At 34.1% G+C, this 16,230-nt stretch overlaps 1 protein-coding gene across 5 annotated transcripts in view; it reads right to left on the bottom strand.

The window, feature by feature from the left end:
- Window positions 1-16,230, bottom strand: part of PCSK5 (proprotein convertase subtilisin/kexin type 5) — a 201,356-nt gene that overhangs the window by 72,737 nt on the left and 112,389 nt on the right. For all 5 annotated transcript variants that reach the window (XR_011600080.1, XM_070938639.1, XM_070938640.1 and 2 more), the window contains exon 10: window positions 4,743-4,846. Coding sequence is in view for 4 of the 5 variants with exons in the window: in XM_070938639.1 (XP_070794740.1) it covers window positions 4,743-4,846 (104 nt within the window). In the remaining variant the exon portion in view is untranslated. The remainder of the gene's footprint in view (window positions 1-4,742; window positions 4,847-16,230) is intronic.

Here is a 16,230-nt window from a genome sequence, read left to right as displayed (position 1 = left end):
CATGTTATGGAAATAAATTGCAATACTTTTTAGGACTGATATCTATAAACTTGATGGATTATTTGGAGAAATGCACATTACTTTTTAAAAACCAAGTTCTTTGTATTATCCCCATCAAAAAAAAAAAATAGCCAAAATCTATTTACATGGTCACTTTTTAAAAAATTCATTTTTTCATTCTTGAGAAAAGATCACTCAATATTATAATGTCTAGTTTAATTTTCCATGCATGACACTACTCTTAATGTTTCAAACTGATTGTGGTGATGAATAATGAGTAGGAGTTTGATGTACCCTGCCATTTTAAAAAAATGCATACATAATATACATTTAAACATAATCCCTCTTCAATCCAATTCAAGAAGCATCACGCTGAGCAGTTATTAAAGTTTCCATATGGAAATGTTCCAGACAGCTGATGGATGGCTGTCTGAAATGCGTTGTACTTTAAAGTTTCTGATCAAATGGATTGGTCTAAGCAGCTGCCAGAATCAAGACAAGCCCATCATTTTCACAGACTAAATAATAACAATTTTGGGGAAACATAGGGTTGCTATAACTAGCTGATCCTCTGCATCTTGAAGGAAAAAAACCCATCCATTCAATCTCACACTGTCCGGTTATGTGTGTAAATTAAAGCTATAGGGTTATTTCAACTGATATATTAACAATCCTAGAACCTCTTGAACCTCTTGTATTACATCATGTCTTGGAAATGACTTTTAAGTAATACTTAAGATTGTAATTGTCATTTTTCTGCCTGAAAAACATAACTCTGGGGCATACCATTTTGGAAAATGCCTTTGTCCTAGATTGGAAAGGTTGTTCTTGCATATGAATAATATACACAAAAATTGCTAACCTTTCCATATGAATCACAGCAAAGTTTGTCTCATTAAAGGGAATCAATACTGGTAAAGTACTATCCAATCTGTCATATTTTTTTTAAAGAGACAATTTTCTCTTTTAAAAATTAAAAACGATGAAGTACTTAGTCTTAAAGCCCTACATATATTTATTTATTATTGACATGCATTATTTCCCATGTGAATTCAACTAAAAAAGAAAACAAATTAAAATTTGTTGATTTCCAAATATGGTGATTTGAAACAGTTGTTTGGAGGATTCTTGGTGCCCTCTGAGTTGGTTATTGGCTTACAGATATTTCATTACCTGCCTAGGTTACATCATCAGTGCTAGTGAGTATAAGGTTTGCTCCCTGGTTATATACAAGTAATGCTCAACTGGGATTGGACTTTTGGTCAAAAGTTGTAAATTAAGGCACCCATGTTTGGATCCAATTGTTTTAACATTTTTAATACTTGATTTTTATAAAACAGATCTGTCACTACTGTCATCACTTTGACACTCTGCTTGCTCTTAAGGTTCCTTTTTTTTAAAAATGTCTTTCAATGATTATGGCACAGAGTATCATCATTATCATCATCATTGTCATTCTGTCAGCACTTCAACCTGCATTTACTCTAGTGCTGGCATAAGAAGAAGAAGAGGGGCCAGCTGGCAAGAGGACGTTTGACACTTCACCTACTTATTTTCATTGAAGATAATATCCCCTAGGAGATGAGAGGGAGGGGGGGCATTCCTGGGAGCTTAGGTAGTAGATATGGGGAGATAGATTTGGAAGAAGGCCAATGAGACACAGAGATTTGGGGAACAGAAAGGGAGGGTCTGGGGTCAGGAGTCCAGAGCTGGCTATGCCACGATCGGGGCCAGATTGTCATGCTTAATAAAATGAAAGATTTCTTCAAAGACTATCTGTTTGGAAATGCAATTTATTTTATTTGAAGATGATATCGAAACCTGACACATTCTTCTATTCTTACCAAATATTGCAGTGAACTGATAAAGGACATTCTAGAAGAATAGTTCTTCATAATGTATTATCGGAGTTGCTATACAGATACAAATTTCTATATTTTATATTAAATATTACAGACTACAGTATATGTTACAGGTATATAGGCATACAAAAATAAGAATTATTGGTTCTAATGCAGATATGGAACTTGAAGGCTGGGAGATTCAGTATTCATTCATTCATTCATTCATTCATTCATTCTTTAAATAGTTTCATTTACTATGAAAATTTCAGCAGTTGTAAAATTATCTTTTACCATTTTGGACAGTCAACAGTAGATAGCAGCAACAAAGATTTTTCAAATCAGCTTGACTTTGAGTAACTTTCAGAAGTGAATTGATACCTGGCATTCATTTAGTTAAAAGCAATTAAACAAATTTGTTTTCCCAGGTAATTGTATTTAATGTCCATTCCTCAAATCCGTGGGTAAGACAAGGCCAAAAAACTTTACTAGTCTAACCAATTTATTTTAACTTATCCCTCTTTATAGCTTTAGCCAGTAAATGGCTAAATGTGTGTAGGAAAAGTTTGCAGCCAAGCTAGTTTTAGAAAAATGCTTGGCTTGTTTTGCTCATACACCTTATTATGATACTGTCATTGAAAAAACATGTTCCAGCTATAAAGAAAATTATAGTATATTTCCAAAGGGATTCAGTCTGATCGGTGTAATTCATTCTATGAAAAACAGGTTTTTAATTATTATTTTTGGCTGCAGCTGGGGACAATAGTGAAATATTACACTAAATAATGCCACGTGCAATAGTAAAATAGAGTTCCATTTTTGCCAGAAGCAGTATACAGTGTGCACGTATATACTCCCCGCATCAAATTAAACATTGGAGGTTGCTATTTAATCTAAATCATTTGCTTTTGCTTCATCCAAAACTAACAAGAGGTTGAAAAGGAGTTATAGTTTTATTGAAACCATTTGCTCAGCTTACATTGCCAAAATAATTGACTTAAAACTATTCACTTTAATTAGGTTAAAGTTGATTCTTCAGTTCCATAGTGAATAGGGATTATTTTGTTCTTTTCTTCCTCTTTTTATAATTTAGTATGAGGTAGTGTATAACTACATACATATATTGTACTATATGGAATATTAACTTGCAACTGTTACAAAATGCAGTGGGATAGATTTCATGAATAACTATAATCATGATAGAAAATAAGATAAACAATGTTTTCTAAATATTGGTTTAATGGACTCCTAGGTGTTTTGTTATATTCATACAATGGATAACATTCCAAGCAATATGGCACAAAAATATTTATTAATCATATCCCAATGATATTTATCAATTTTTCCTACTATCTTATACAGTATTTGGTTTTCATAAGTTGAACACATAAAACAGAAATATAAAATGTTCTCAGAGAAAAGTAGCAAATAAATTAAGCTGTATAAATAATAAACCAGCATTCAATTATTTTAACAATATTTTCTGCAATTATTGTAGCATTTAGAATCATACCCAGTATATACTGTTGTTATTTTGACACTGAGGTTAGAAATATTTGATAGCTAATACACTCCTTGAGAAAAGGTGGAACATAAATTAAATAATTAAATAATAAAACAATGATTAACATAGAATGAATAATTTTGCAGTTTATGCTATCACACAAAATATAATAATTTTTTAAATACATAAGACCAACATAAAAGATAAAAAACAAACAAACTTCGAACTGAAAATTATGGTTTAGAATTTGTTATGTCCTAAGTGGGGATCTGCATTTATACTCTGTATGTCATGAATCTTTTTCTTATAAACTTTAAATTGAAATCAGTATCATTAATTTAATGCGTATGTATAAGGTTCAAATGTCTCATTATTTTAAACAACTATTTATGTGAAAGAATTGTTAGAAATATCTTTTCCAAAAGAAAAAAAGAAATTATAAAATTGCAGGTACTATTTGAAAACCTAAAGTTTAAATTCAGAAATAGTTTTGTCTACTGACAAAAGGAATACTCAGTTTTAATTTTGCTTAATATCTCAGCTTTTCAGATGACATGTTCCTTCATCTTTATGTCAGTTCACATGCATATTTATCCAATGTTATCATTTATATACAGTAGAACCTCTGGTCACGACCATAATTCGTTCCATAACTTTGGTCGCAAACCAAATTGGTCGTGACCCGAACCTAATTTTGGAAATTTGGTGCTTACAAAAAAAATGGTGCAGAAGGGGAAATTGGCTGTGAAAAAAAATTGTGAATTTTTTGGTTGTAACCTGATTTGGTCGTGATCAGAAGCGTTCATGACCAGAGGTTCTACTGTATTCATATTTCATAATATATTCATATTAACATTCATTGTATTTTATAATACAATTATTTTTGCAAGATGTTTCTCCAAATGCATATTTTTATGTATTCCTTAATACGTATATTTTTGTTAATATTATTCTCAAGTACATAGTTTATCTAATAGTGAATTTTATTAAATAATATCAATGTCTACATTGTAGCATACTTCTCTTAGAAGTCAGGAAATACATATTGTTTAAATTTATGTTATTTAGCTATGAATAATATATAGCTAATAGATTTCTCCAATCAACCCATGTTAGAGATAGCTGAGAATCATTTTTACTTTAAAGAATATTTTCTTTGTAATGAGGATTCCTTATTTTACCTAAAATACAGTTATATGCAAGGCATAATTCTTGATCTTGTGACCTCATTTACTTTATTGGTGTAAATAAAAAGAAGCTACATGAACTATACCTGGTAGAAAAACACTTGGGACTAAGAAATAAAGGCAAAAGATAAAAGGAAATTTAGAAATAAAGAAATACTAGGGACTTTATTGAATAAGACCTAAAATGTTGACTATGAAATGACAACTTACCCTTGTAACCAGCTGCATTGGTTTTCCAGTCATTGGCAATTAGATGTCCAGCACCTGAAGTCCTTACAATAATATGTTGAATATCCCTCCATGTTAGTAAACGACTAGAAAAAGACAATAAAAATGTGATTTTCTAAAAGGAAAGAAGTATAGATGCAGAGGTGGTTATGTAAAAAAGAGAAAAATGTTAAGAGCAAGAATAAATTATGGGTTAAATTAGTCCTTTTTCATAATTAATATTTTGAAGGCAATGTTTTAACAAACAGAAAACTATTTCATTTGCATGAACAAATAGATAATACTGTAGTTAATAGTTATGTGATATTTAAACAACAGCTTTAGCCTCACTGTGAAGTGAAGCTGCTTGTCAGTGTGGCTAGGCCTTGCCATGACACTTGGAAAGAGAGACTGCATCAGGAGTCCTTGTTGTTCTCTGAGCTTGCTTGTTTTGTTGCAGACATTTCATTACCCAAACTAGGTAACATCATCAGTGCATTGCAAGAAAACAAGCTTGCTCAGAGGGCACCTTCATTTGAACCCTGAGTTACAAATATTCTCCTTTATTAGAGGCTGCATCACCTCTATGCTAAGCTGCAAATAGAGTGTGCTGGTTATGTTCATACCCAACCCATGCTCTAGCAACTTTGGCTACAATGAGAAAAAAACATTAAAATAAAATCTCCTTGTAGTTGTGCTTACAATGATTATTTCATGCTTGGCTTGCAAGGACCGGATGCTACAGCATGGCTTAAGATCAAGAGATCTTGTTGGAGAGAGAAAAGCACTGGGAAGATTTCCAATCCTGATTCTTGTGCTGGTAGAGATTCCAAAATTTGCTAGATTTGGGGAAAGAGCATCTCCCCACATTTTATTTATTTAAATTTATATGCCTGCGTATCTCAGTGACTATGGATAGTATACAAAGATTAAAAACCCAACGGTTAAAAACAACTGTTACCATGATCTTGAACGTAAATGATACCTCACAATTATGAAATCATATCAACCACAGAGCAAAGATGTCAGCTTTTGTGGCCTATGTGTGCGCACATGCCTGTGTGCTTGTAAAGAAGCACCCTCCTAGCAACCGTTAGCAAACAAGATCACCCCAAACAATTTATGACTCATATTGTTAGAAGCCAGAACAGATTTTGTATAACATGGACACTGAATCTGCTCTTCGAGTTTAGTTGTTTTTTTAAATTTTCTTTCAATTTATTTATCTATTTGTTATTTTAATCATTTTTATATTGTGTTCATTTTTATTTAATTTTTGTTGTCTGAGGCTGACATGTTTATCTCAAACATGTTTAAACTCAGATACTAATGATGTTCTTATTGTTCTAAGCATATTATGTTCTGTTTTTTCTAAGAAAAAATCTTAACGTTCCAACCATTTGCTAATCTAATATGTTGGTTACTCTTATTCATTTTCACAAAGTTGTTTCTATTCTTAGTAATAGATTGAGAAGCACCACTATCAACAATCCACCAATCCTGGTTAACATTAGTTGTTGAACTGGATATAGCTAAATTACAACCCTTCTTGGGTCTATTATTATCCCTAACAGACATTTTCTTATTCTTACAATACTTAGCTATATGCCCTTTAGTCCCACAAGCAAAACATCGTTTTACAACATAGACAGTTGAATACATTTTGTCTTCTTTTGGTTGGTTTACCCTAAGGTGACCAGATTTTAACATTGGTAAAGAGGGACATTGTGGGCGTGGCTTATTTTGTGGGCGTGGCTAGCTGGTCATGTGACTGGGTGGGCGTGGCTAGCTGGTCATGTGACCGGGTGGCCATGGCTATGTGTATAGGGTAAGGTGAACAGATTTTAACATTGGTAAGAGGGACACCATTGTGGGCGTGGCTTATTGTGTGGGCGTGGCTTGGAGGCCATGTGACTGGGTGGGCGTGGCTAGCTGGTCATGTGACCGGGTGGCCATGGCTATGTGTATAGGGACTACTCAGAGGGCTGGAAAGTCATTTCTGACAGGTCCTCACACTTTTGACTGGTCCTTATACTTATGACCATCCTCACATTTATGCCCGTGCAGCATTCTTAACAACCATATCACTCATTTCACAACTGCTTCTCTTCACCATGATGACAAGATAGGGCAAAAATGTAAAATGTGAGGACAGTCGTAAATTCGAGGACTGGTCAAAAGTGCGAGGACCAGTCAAAAATAACTTTTTCAGCCCTCTGAGTAGTCCATATGCACAAAAGGACTAACCAGAGGGCTGAAAAAAGTCATTTCTGACAGGTCCTCGCACTTTTGACTGGTCCTCACACTTATGACCATCCTCACATTTATGCCCGTGCAGCATTCTTAACAACCATGTCACTCATTTCACAACTGCTTCTCTTCACCATGGTGATAAGATAGGGAAAAAAACGTAAAATGTGAAGACAGTCGTAAGTTCGAGGACTGGTCAAAAGTGCGAGGACCAGTAAAAAATAACTTTTTCAGCCCTCTGAGTAGTCCATATGCACAAAAGGACTAACCAGAGGGCTGAAAAAAGTCATTTCTGACAGGTCCTCGCACTTTTGACTGGTCCTCACACTTATGACCATCCTCACATTTATGCCCGTGCAGTATTCTTAACAACCACGTCACTCATTTCACAACTGCTTCTCTTCACCATGATGACAAGATAGGGCAAAAATGTAAAATGTGAGGACAGTCGTAAGTTCGAGGACTGGTCAAAAGTGCGAGGACCAGTCAAAAAAAACTTTTTCAGCCCTCTGAGTAGTCCATATGCACAAAAGGACTAACCAGAGAGCTGAAAAAAGTCATTTCTGACAGGTCCTCGCACTTTTGACTGGTCCTCACACTTATGACCATCCTCACATTTATGCCCATGCAGCATTCTTAACAATCATGTCACTCATTTCACAACTGCTTCTCTTCACCATGATGACAAGATAGGGCAAAAATGTAAAATGTGAGGACAGTCATAAGTTCGAGGACTGGTCAAAAGTGTGAGGACCAGTCAAAAATAATTTTTTCAGCCCTCTGAGTAGTCCATATGCATTAAAGGATTACAGCAATAGAGAGGGATGAAGGAATGGAAATTAGAGTAGGAGTGAGGGTAAGAGAGGGAGGAAGAGAGGAGGAGAAGGAGAAAGAAAGAGGAAGTAGGGAGGAGAAAAAGAGGGTGGGGGGAAGAGAAAGTAAGAAGGAAAGAAAAGAGAGAGGTGGTAGGTTTGAGGAGAAAGATTGCTGTACAATAAAAAAGATGAAAGGGAAGAAAGCCAACCCCAAGCAAATATAAAGATATTAAGATAAAGAATGAATTGTTAAACTTTAAAGAATAAAAGAGAACAAATATGAATAAATAGCAATAATTAGAAACACACATACAAACATACAATGTATTTTCTTTGAACAGAATATTTGGCTGGTTCACAAATTTAAACAGCGTTTAGTCATTTCAATTAAATTTACAATTTCTATATTTCCTTTTTGCCATATTTATTCCTCATCTATTTTTTTAAAAAACCAATATTACCCTTCATCCTCATCTCTAATCTTAATCAAATTCAATTTTTCCCTTCTATTCTATATTATACCCCTTCCCATTATCATCTATTTTTATATCCATCCTCACATTGTTTAATTATGTAATTATGTAATACAGTTGTTTAATACAAATTCAACATTTTAATATAAATCAATTAGTTATAAAACTATCTTTTTTGTATATTAATCAATATGAACATGAATATTCCAATTATTTCCATGCAATCCAATTTCTTACAAATCAATTAATTATATTTACCAATAATAATAAACCAAATAATTTCTCCCATATATTCCTCCGAACCACAACTTAACCATTTCTGCTTTCAACACAATATACAATTAATAGTATCTCAATTATTACAATTCCCTAGTTAAATACAGCTTTTTTTCCTTTGTGTTTTAAAATCTTGAAGTCTCCTCCTAAATTTCCCATTGTTTGCAGTTTTTCACCTACCTTTTTTGGGGAGGAAAAATAAAAATAAAAATAAATCTCTCTCTGCCTCATTTTGTCACGCTGCACCAAAGACCCTGGTTTCGGTTTCGGTTTCGTTTCTGAAGCTTAGCTAGGGGAAAAAAAAACTGCTTTACACTGATTGCCTGTAGGGCGGCCCTTTGAAGCCCCGGGCAAGAGTTTAAACAGTTTTTTTTTCTTCTAGCCATCAGCTGGGGCTCAAGAAAAATCGGGACTTTTTTGAAACGCCGCGGGACGCGGGACAAATTGCTCAAAAGCGGGACTGTCCCGCCAAAAGCGGGACGTCTGGTCACCTTAGTTTACTCTCAACTGATCCTTTTCTTGTCTTCTTCTGGATTCTTCCAATAACCTACCGGTTACGCCAGCCGATGTGAGGTCATCTCTGGTCAAAACCTCCAGTGAAGAAACATAGTCGTCATAAGTATCGTCCAGAGGAGAAAGAATTATATAGACTTGCTGTAGTTCCGAGAAAACAAGTTCCTTTTCATGCAGCTCCTGGAAAATTCTGGTCATGGATTCCAAATGAGCCATCATATCTCCTCCTTTAAGAAGATGTTGCTTAAACAATTTCCGTGTGAGATTTATATGAGCACCCACAGTGTCATGAACATATAGTCTCTTTAACTTGGTCCAACACCTAGCAGCAGACTCTTTGCCATGAATATGGACAAGTTGCTGGTCATGCAGTGTCAGTCCAATTATGCAAAGAGCTCGTTCATTGTCTCTGGTAAACTTGGCTATTTTCTTCGCATCTTCTTCATCATCAGGATTCCATGTTGTTACATCCGGTGGATTATTTACTATGTCCCAGAGTCCTTCTCTACGCAGAAGTAGATTACATTTTGTAGACCAGGATACATAGTTTGTTCCATCCAGCCGGGTTATCATGGAAATGTTCGATAACTGTTCTTGTGCCATCTTCACTTGGATTATATATCACAAACACAGTTTTCTGTATTATTCACATTAACTCTCAGTTTTGCTCTGAACAATCCTAGTTAATTCTGGTTGGCTCTGGGCCCATAACCAATGTTAAGGATATTGTTGTGTTACCAACCAGCAGAATAAGTGCATAGAGAAACGGTACTGAATACAATACATACAAACTGGTTTAACAAAGCTTTTACTTTGTAGTGAAAAACAATTGCATAGTCTTTTTATCAATCCAAGTCTTTAGCCACTCAAATCAGTCTGAAGTTACAGATATCTTCTTACCATACAAACAGCAGTCGGTAATAAACAGCAATTCATGCTGGTAACAAATCACGATGGTAGCATATCCATCCACGTCTTCACACACGACAGTAACAGTTCCAATCAACAAGTCAAGCAGCAAGTCAAGCAATGATGAGAGCAGGTCCAACAATAACTATAGCTCGGCTTCCTTCTTATATACACTTTACACTAGTAATTATCCACTTATGATAAGTGAAGTCAGCAGTGCAATGACTCAACAGTACAATTATGATAATTGCAGTCAGCATTCAGTCAGCAGTCATTAGTCATTACAATGACTCAGCAGTACAATTACTCAGCATTACATTTAAAGTTACAGAATACATTTAAAGTGATAGAACACATATATTGCCTGGACAACTTGTTAGGCTTACACCATATCCTAACAATTATGTTCTATTATGTGAATATGTTCTAAGAATATTCTTAATATTCTTCTGAAGGTGAAAGACATATTTTTGCTGCTTGCCATGAGCATTTGTGTTCTAGCACTAAAATTAAGCATAGAAAATAAAAAAATGAATGGAGAAAATCCAATTTATATTAAAAGTCATAAAGTTGGAATTAAACTCCACTTAATTACATAGCATCACCTACAAACTTGGTAGTGTAATCTGTTGATTCTGTTTTGTACCTACTCATGTACAAATGCTTTCAAGGTCCCAGTTATAGAAATAATAGTGTAATATTTTTAATAGTTCGAAATCAAATAGTAAGGAAGTTGTCTTCTCTAACAAGATAAAACCATACAGAGAAATAAAAACAAGAAAAAGTGAGTCTGACCACATATATCTGTGCAATGTCAATTTATATATCCTTGCAGTAAACAAGCAACATGAATACCAAAAGCCTTCAATTTGGCCTTAAGACTTAATCAACAAAGAACTACAGTATATCAAATTTATGTCTGCCCTAGCACAAAACTTCTACTGCATAATTCCTTTGATATACTGTATGTTTCCCAATCCTTTCTTCTTTAATTCAGCTACTGTATATATTCAGTTTGCACAGCGACCCGCTTAATGGAGGAAAATACTTTTCTAGCAGAGATTGTTTGCTAAACCAGTGATATAGCCAGGAAATTAAGAGTAAAAAACCCAGTTTAATGATGCAAAACAGATGTGTTCAGCCTTATGCAGACTTTGTACTCTGTACCTTTAGAAAAGAAGGAAAGAAAATATTGGCTATAAAAATAAAAAGTATATCATTGAGACACAGAATGGCTGTTGGGGCCTATCACAAGGTTGCCCATAACTGAATTAATAAGGACAGCTCTCAAACTTTTTCTCTGATGTATTTTATACGATTCAACTGGATTACATTTAGGAACAAACCAGCCATTATAATCACTGAGAATTTATGGAGAACATAGCAGAGAAATTTTTATTTGTCAAACATTCTTCTGGTTGCATTTAGTTTTTATTTTAAAGCTATATGTTTATAGTTCCACTTCTTCAAAATTCATGTCACAAAAATGTATCTGCTTGTACTCTGCTTTGTTGTCACTAGGAGACACTGTAGTGCCTCTTAATCTACATACATAAATGTCATATTTTAATAATGGTTAAATTTAATTAACAGGAATATCTTGATTAAAACTTCCAGTATTAACTAATTTTGTAATTTATAAAATTCTTCCAACTTCAAGTTAATACTGTATTTCTTAATCCAAATATTTAAAATATTTAGTTCTGTGGTTAAGCACTGTGAGATTACTTCTCAATATCTTCTCTGAGTTTTGCCTATTTTGCATAGTTAAGCAATGCAGGAGTATTGAATTAAAAGTTTAATTTCTTTCTATTTATCTTTGTATAGGTCTACCAGTCAAAGTAGTAGAAGAAAACTGAAAAAGTGAAATAAAAAATATCAAAATGTTGATATACATCCCCCCCCCATTCCTGTTATAGTCTCCACATCTATCATTAAAAAACACAAGGTAAAAATTCTAAAACATCATAATTTAAAATTATCAATTTTAATAGAAGGGATGCAATACATAGGTATGTATTTTGTTTGTACACAAGTTTGTGGAGGATGAACATGACAATGTAAACTCCTGGCTGGGTTTATGAACTCTAGTTCATAGAGTTCATGAATTTTTAAAGTAGGAATGCTTTTCTCCTAAAAAATTCTGCTAGCTCCTAGAGCAGACAAGAAGCAATATTATAATAACATTTGTAGGATTGAAAAAGACATGGAAAAACAAGGAATGACTTCAGAAGTTCTCTGATAGGCTAAATGTTGAATTGATACCCTAAAGCAGTGCGGTCCAACCAACTTAAACATGCTGGCTGAGAAATTCAGATAGTTGAAGTCCACAAGTCTTAAAGTTGCCAAGGTTGGATGCCAATGAAGAGACAGAATTTGGTAGCATCTTCTCTGACTAACAAATTTTCATTAAGCAGCATAAGCTTTCATGTGTTATCATTCACTTTGTCAGACACTAGATTGATGTAGGATTTACTGTAGTGAGGAAGGAGGGCAAAGGCGGGGGAAAATTTAGGAACTATTATTTTAAAAAATGACATTTAAAACCTGCTGGTCTTTAAGTCCTTAAAAAACTGGACCTAGTGGCCAAGTATGTGCAGGGAAGTCTATGGAGATTCTAAAATCATCATGGTCATGGTTGTCAGAAGATGCTTTTCCAAAAGGCAGCTGGACTTTGAAGCTTCTTGGATGAGAAGTGAAACATTTTAATGGAAAAAAACTAGAAAGTATGGATGCCTTTTGGAAAAGCTCCTTTGGGATATGTGCAGCCGTACAGAATAGTACCATACAGAATCATACCATTTCCAGCATATTTTATTTTGGCTGATTAACAGCATTCTCCTCCTTAACTTCACCTATTATTTGGCTGATAACAGCATTTCATTATTTGGCTGATTTCTCAGCATATTCTCCTCCATTAACTCCAACTTCTATTCTACTAACTTATTAAAAATTTCTTTTTCCATATGTTATCTATTAATCCACTATTTCCAACTGTATTCTTCCAGGGTGTTCCCCCATTTGTTTCTTAATATTAATCATTCCCAACATATATTAGATGCAATCACAATTATAACTTCCATCTGTGTACCTTAATACATCATCAAAAATCATTAACATTTAATCATAATTATCATCCACCACTTTGTTATCAAATTAAAACTAAGCATGTTACAACAAGTTATGCTTTTATGAACATATCACTTTTAGTCACCTTAGCTTCCCATTTCTATTTTTATAATATTTCTATATTTGTTTACCATAAACACTTCTTGTTTTTATTTAAAGCTCATTTAAATTTTGAAGCATTTAAACAATTAAACATTCAAACATTGCTATTCAATTTATCTATTTTGCTTTTTCTTTTCCTTATCTGTCCATATACATTTCCATTCAAAGTCAATACTTCCACGCTTAAAACTCTGCATATCCTTTTGATTCCATTATAAAGTCTGTTTCCAGTAAAACATCAGCTTCTCAACCTCTGGTCCTGCGCCAAGACTTCTGTTGCTGTGCTAGTTAGTTAAAAGTTTATTAAACATTGTATTTCTTCTTTCTTTGTAAAGCCATCAAACGACAGAATAGGAATCTCCAAAGTTCAAAAAGCCCTAGTTCTTTTTGAGGTAATCCACAATATGTAACAAGTGAAGTAGGTTCTTTTCAGAAAAAAAACAGGTTTCCACAATCAACACTTTCACTTTTTTAAAAAAATTTTTTGATTTATATGCCGCCCTTCTCTGGAGACTCAGGGCGGCTTACAATGCGTTAAGCAATAGCCTTCATACTTTTGTATATTTATACAAAGTCATCTTATTGCCCCCATAATCTGGGTCCTCATTTTACCTACCTTAGAAAGGATGGAAGGCTGAGTCAACCTTGAGCCTGGTGAGATTTGAACTTGCAGTAATTGCAGACAGCAGATGTAAGTGGAATGTTAATTAGTCTGCTGAGCCACTAGAGCTCTTTGTCACTTAGTCACTTAGTCACAGCTTCAATCGCCATTTTGAAGCATTTATGTAGCAATCTGTTTGATCTCTTTGTCTGGCTTTTAAAGGTGGCAAATCCTTAATTTCACTTTTCTCTTTTCAAGTTCATTTCAGTTTTAGCAAAAAAGTTCAGGTATCCAGCTCTATTTAGTTAATAAGCAATTCCCTCCAATCAATCAGTGGTGAAATAAGATTCTTAAAGGGTTTAAAACTTCCCCCCCTTTTTTTTTCTTTCCAAAATCTTCAAGCCCCTCAGATCTTCAGCCGCTAGTAAGGCTGGGGGTCTTATTTATAAATGTCCTCATTAACGCGTTGTTCTCGCCTGGGCTGGTGTCACTCACCCGGCTCCGAAGCACTTCGTCCTTTCTTCCTTCCTCCTGCGCTTTGCTTGTCCTGATCTGTCGCAGTCTCGAGGCAGCTGCCATGGCTGCCGTTCTCCGCCGCTGACTTAGAGGATTGCCTCCGGCCTCCGAGGAACTTGCCCGTTCCTCTCGGCCACCCAAGGGGTGACACTGTGTTATGTGTTTGTCAGCGGAGCATCTATCCTAAGATTTACGGTAGCCTGCCAGAGACCTTTATTACTTTACTTTAGCAACAGATATAAGACTGTTGACCGCGATGCCAAACTGGAAGGCCATTTTAATTGACAACTTGAATCTCCCAAAGGATAATTATTACCCTTTTGCTAAATCTTTGCAAGGCTGAAAAATGTATTTAAGGCTGTACCCAATGCTAAGTAGAAAATTGGCTACATTTCAAAAGCAAAACAACCTGTTTATAAGAACCCACAAAGGACTATCTTAATATATTTGGACTATGCTGGTCAGATAAATTAGAATATAATTTAGAATGAAAAGGGATAGCCCCCCTGAATATGAACCTAATAAAATATAAGGCTTATCTTACACATAGGAATTATAGTTACTCTCATTCTACTTTTCTCTCAAAAGTACATTTGAAGTGGGGAAAAAAACATATAATTATTAGACTGGAAAAATTACAACTACTAATTAGTCTGTAATTATCATTAGTAAATGCACTTTTCTACTGAAATTAATGGCAAAAATCCAGTTGCTTATCAAATTTACTACTTATTTGGCATATATTTTAAAGAATATTTAATTTTAACTCAATTATATTTGCATTTATAATCCTGTAGTTATATTTCATCATAGAAAAACAGGGCTTGTTTGTATAATTGTATTAAAGAAGATACAAACTAGTATAAAATGAGAGGAGGAGGAGGGGGAGGAGGAGAGAAGAAGAAGAGGAGGAGGAGGAGGAGGAGGAGGAGAAGGAGAAGGAGGAGAAGAATCAAAGAAAAAGCTAAAAGTGCAATTAAGGAAACGAATAAAAGTAATATAGAAAAGAAAGAAAACCGATACCAAGAAGTAACTTCTGTTTTTTATAGCCGTTATAAGTAGAATTATAAATTGACCTCTTAGTCTATAGTTACAATATAACTCTGTAATTTCTATAATCTGTTCTGTATAATTATCAAAACAGATCATATGTTCATTTTTTTCTGTTTCACAAAAAAAGTCCATAACAGGTTTCCAATAATCAATACATGTAGATATTGTCTTTTCACTCAAAGAAGTCAATTTAGCCATCTCAGCAATTTCTATCAACTTAACCAACCATTCCTCTATTATGGGTAGTGCCAAAACTTTCCATCTTTATGCATACAATTTGGGCATTCTCGCAGTAGTCATCATGTAGAAATACAAAATTCCATCTGTCTAAAGTTTCCCTCAACTGTTTGACCCAAAAGAAAAGCTTCTGGTTTCAATTGCACATTAATGTTTAAAATCCTTTGAATCACACTATATGTAACAGAATCCAAAATTTTCTAGTTTTTTTACATGTCCATCAAAAATAATAAAATATCCTTTCTTGTAGCTGACTATTTCAACATAAATTTAAAGTGCCTTTGTAACTTTGGGACAATTACTTTGGTGACGCATACTATTGATACATAATTTTTATAAAAATTCTCTTTAAGATTATAACATAATGTAAATTTCAGTCCTTTCAGCTGCATATTTTCTCATTATTCCATCTATACATTATAATTATAGTTTTAGTCCACTTTCACTTGTTTGTCTTGTTTCAAATTTCAATAACTACAAATTTTTAGCAATTACATGCTCATCATTTGTCCACAATTCTGTTTCAAACTCAGTCTTGCAATATTCACATCTGTTTTGCAGAGCTTTCCATCTTCTTAACTTCTTTCATCTCCTCTTTTATCTTTATAATGCTTCAT

This window comes from Pituophis catenifer, unplaced genomic scaffold (assembly GCF_029215685.1).
Source record: "Pituophis catenifer annectens isolate HBS135680 unplaced genomic scaffold, rPitCat1.0.hap2 SCAF_2, whole genome shotgun sequence".
In the NCBI taxonomy this organism is placed as follows: domain Eukaryota; kingdom Metazoa; phylum Chordata; class Lepidosauria; order Squamata; family Colubridae; genus Pituophis; species Pituophis catenifer.
Note: the sequence above shows the minus strand (reverse complement) of the source record. Positions and strands in the feature narration are given on the sequence as shown.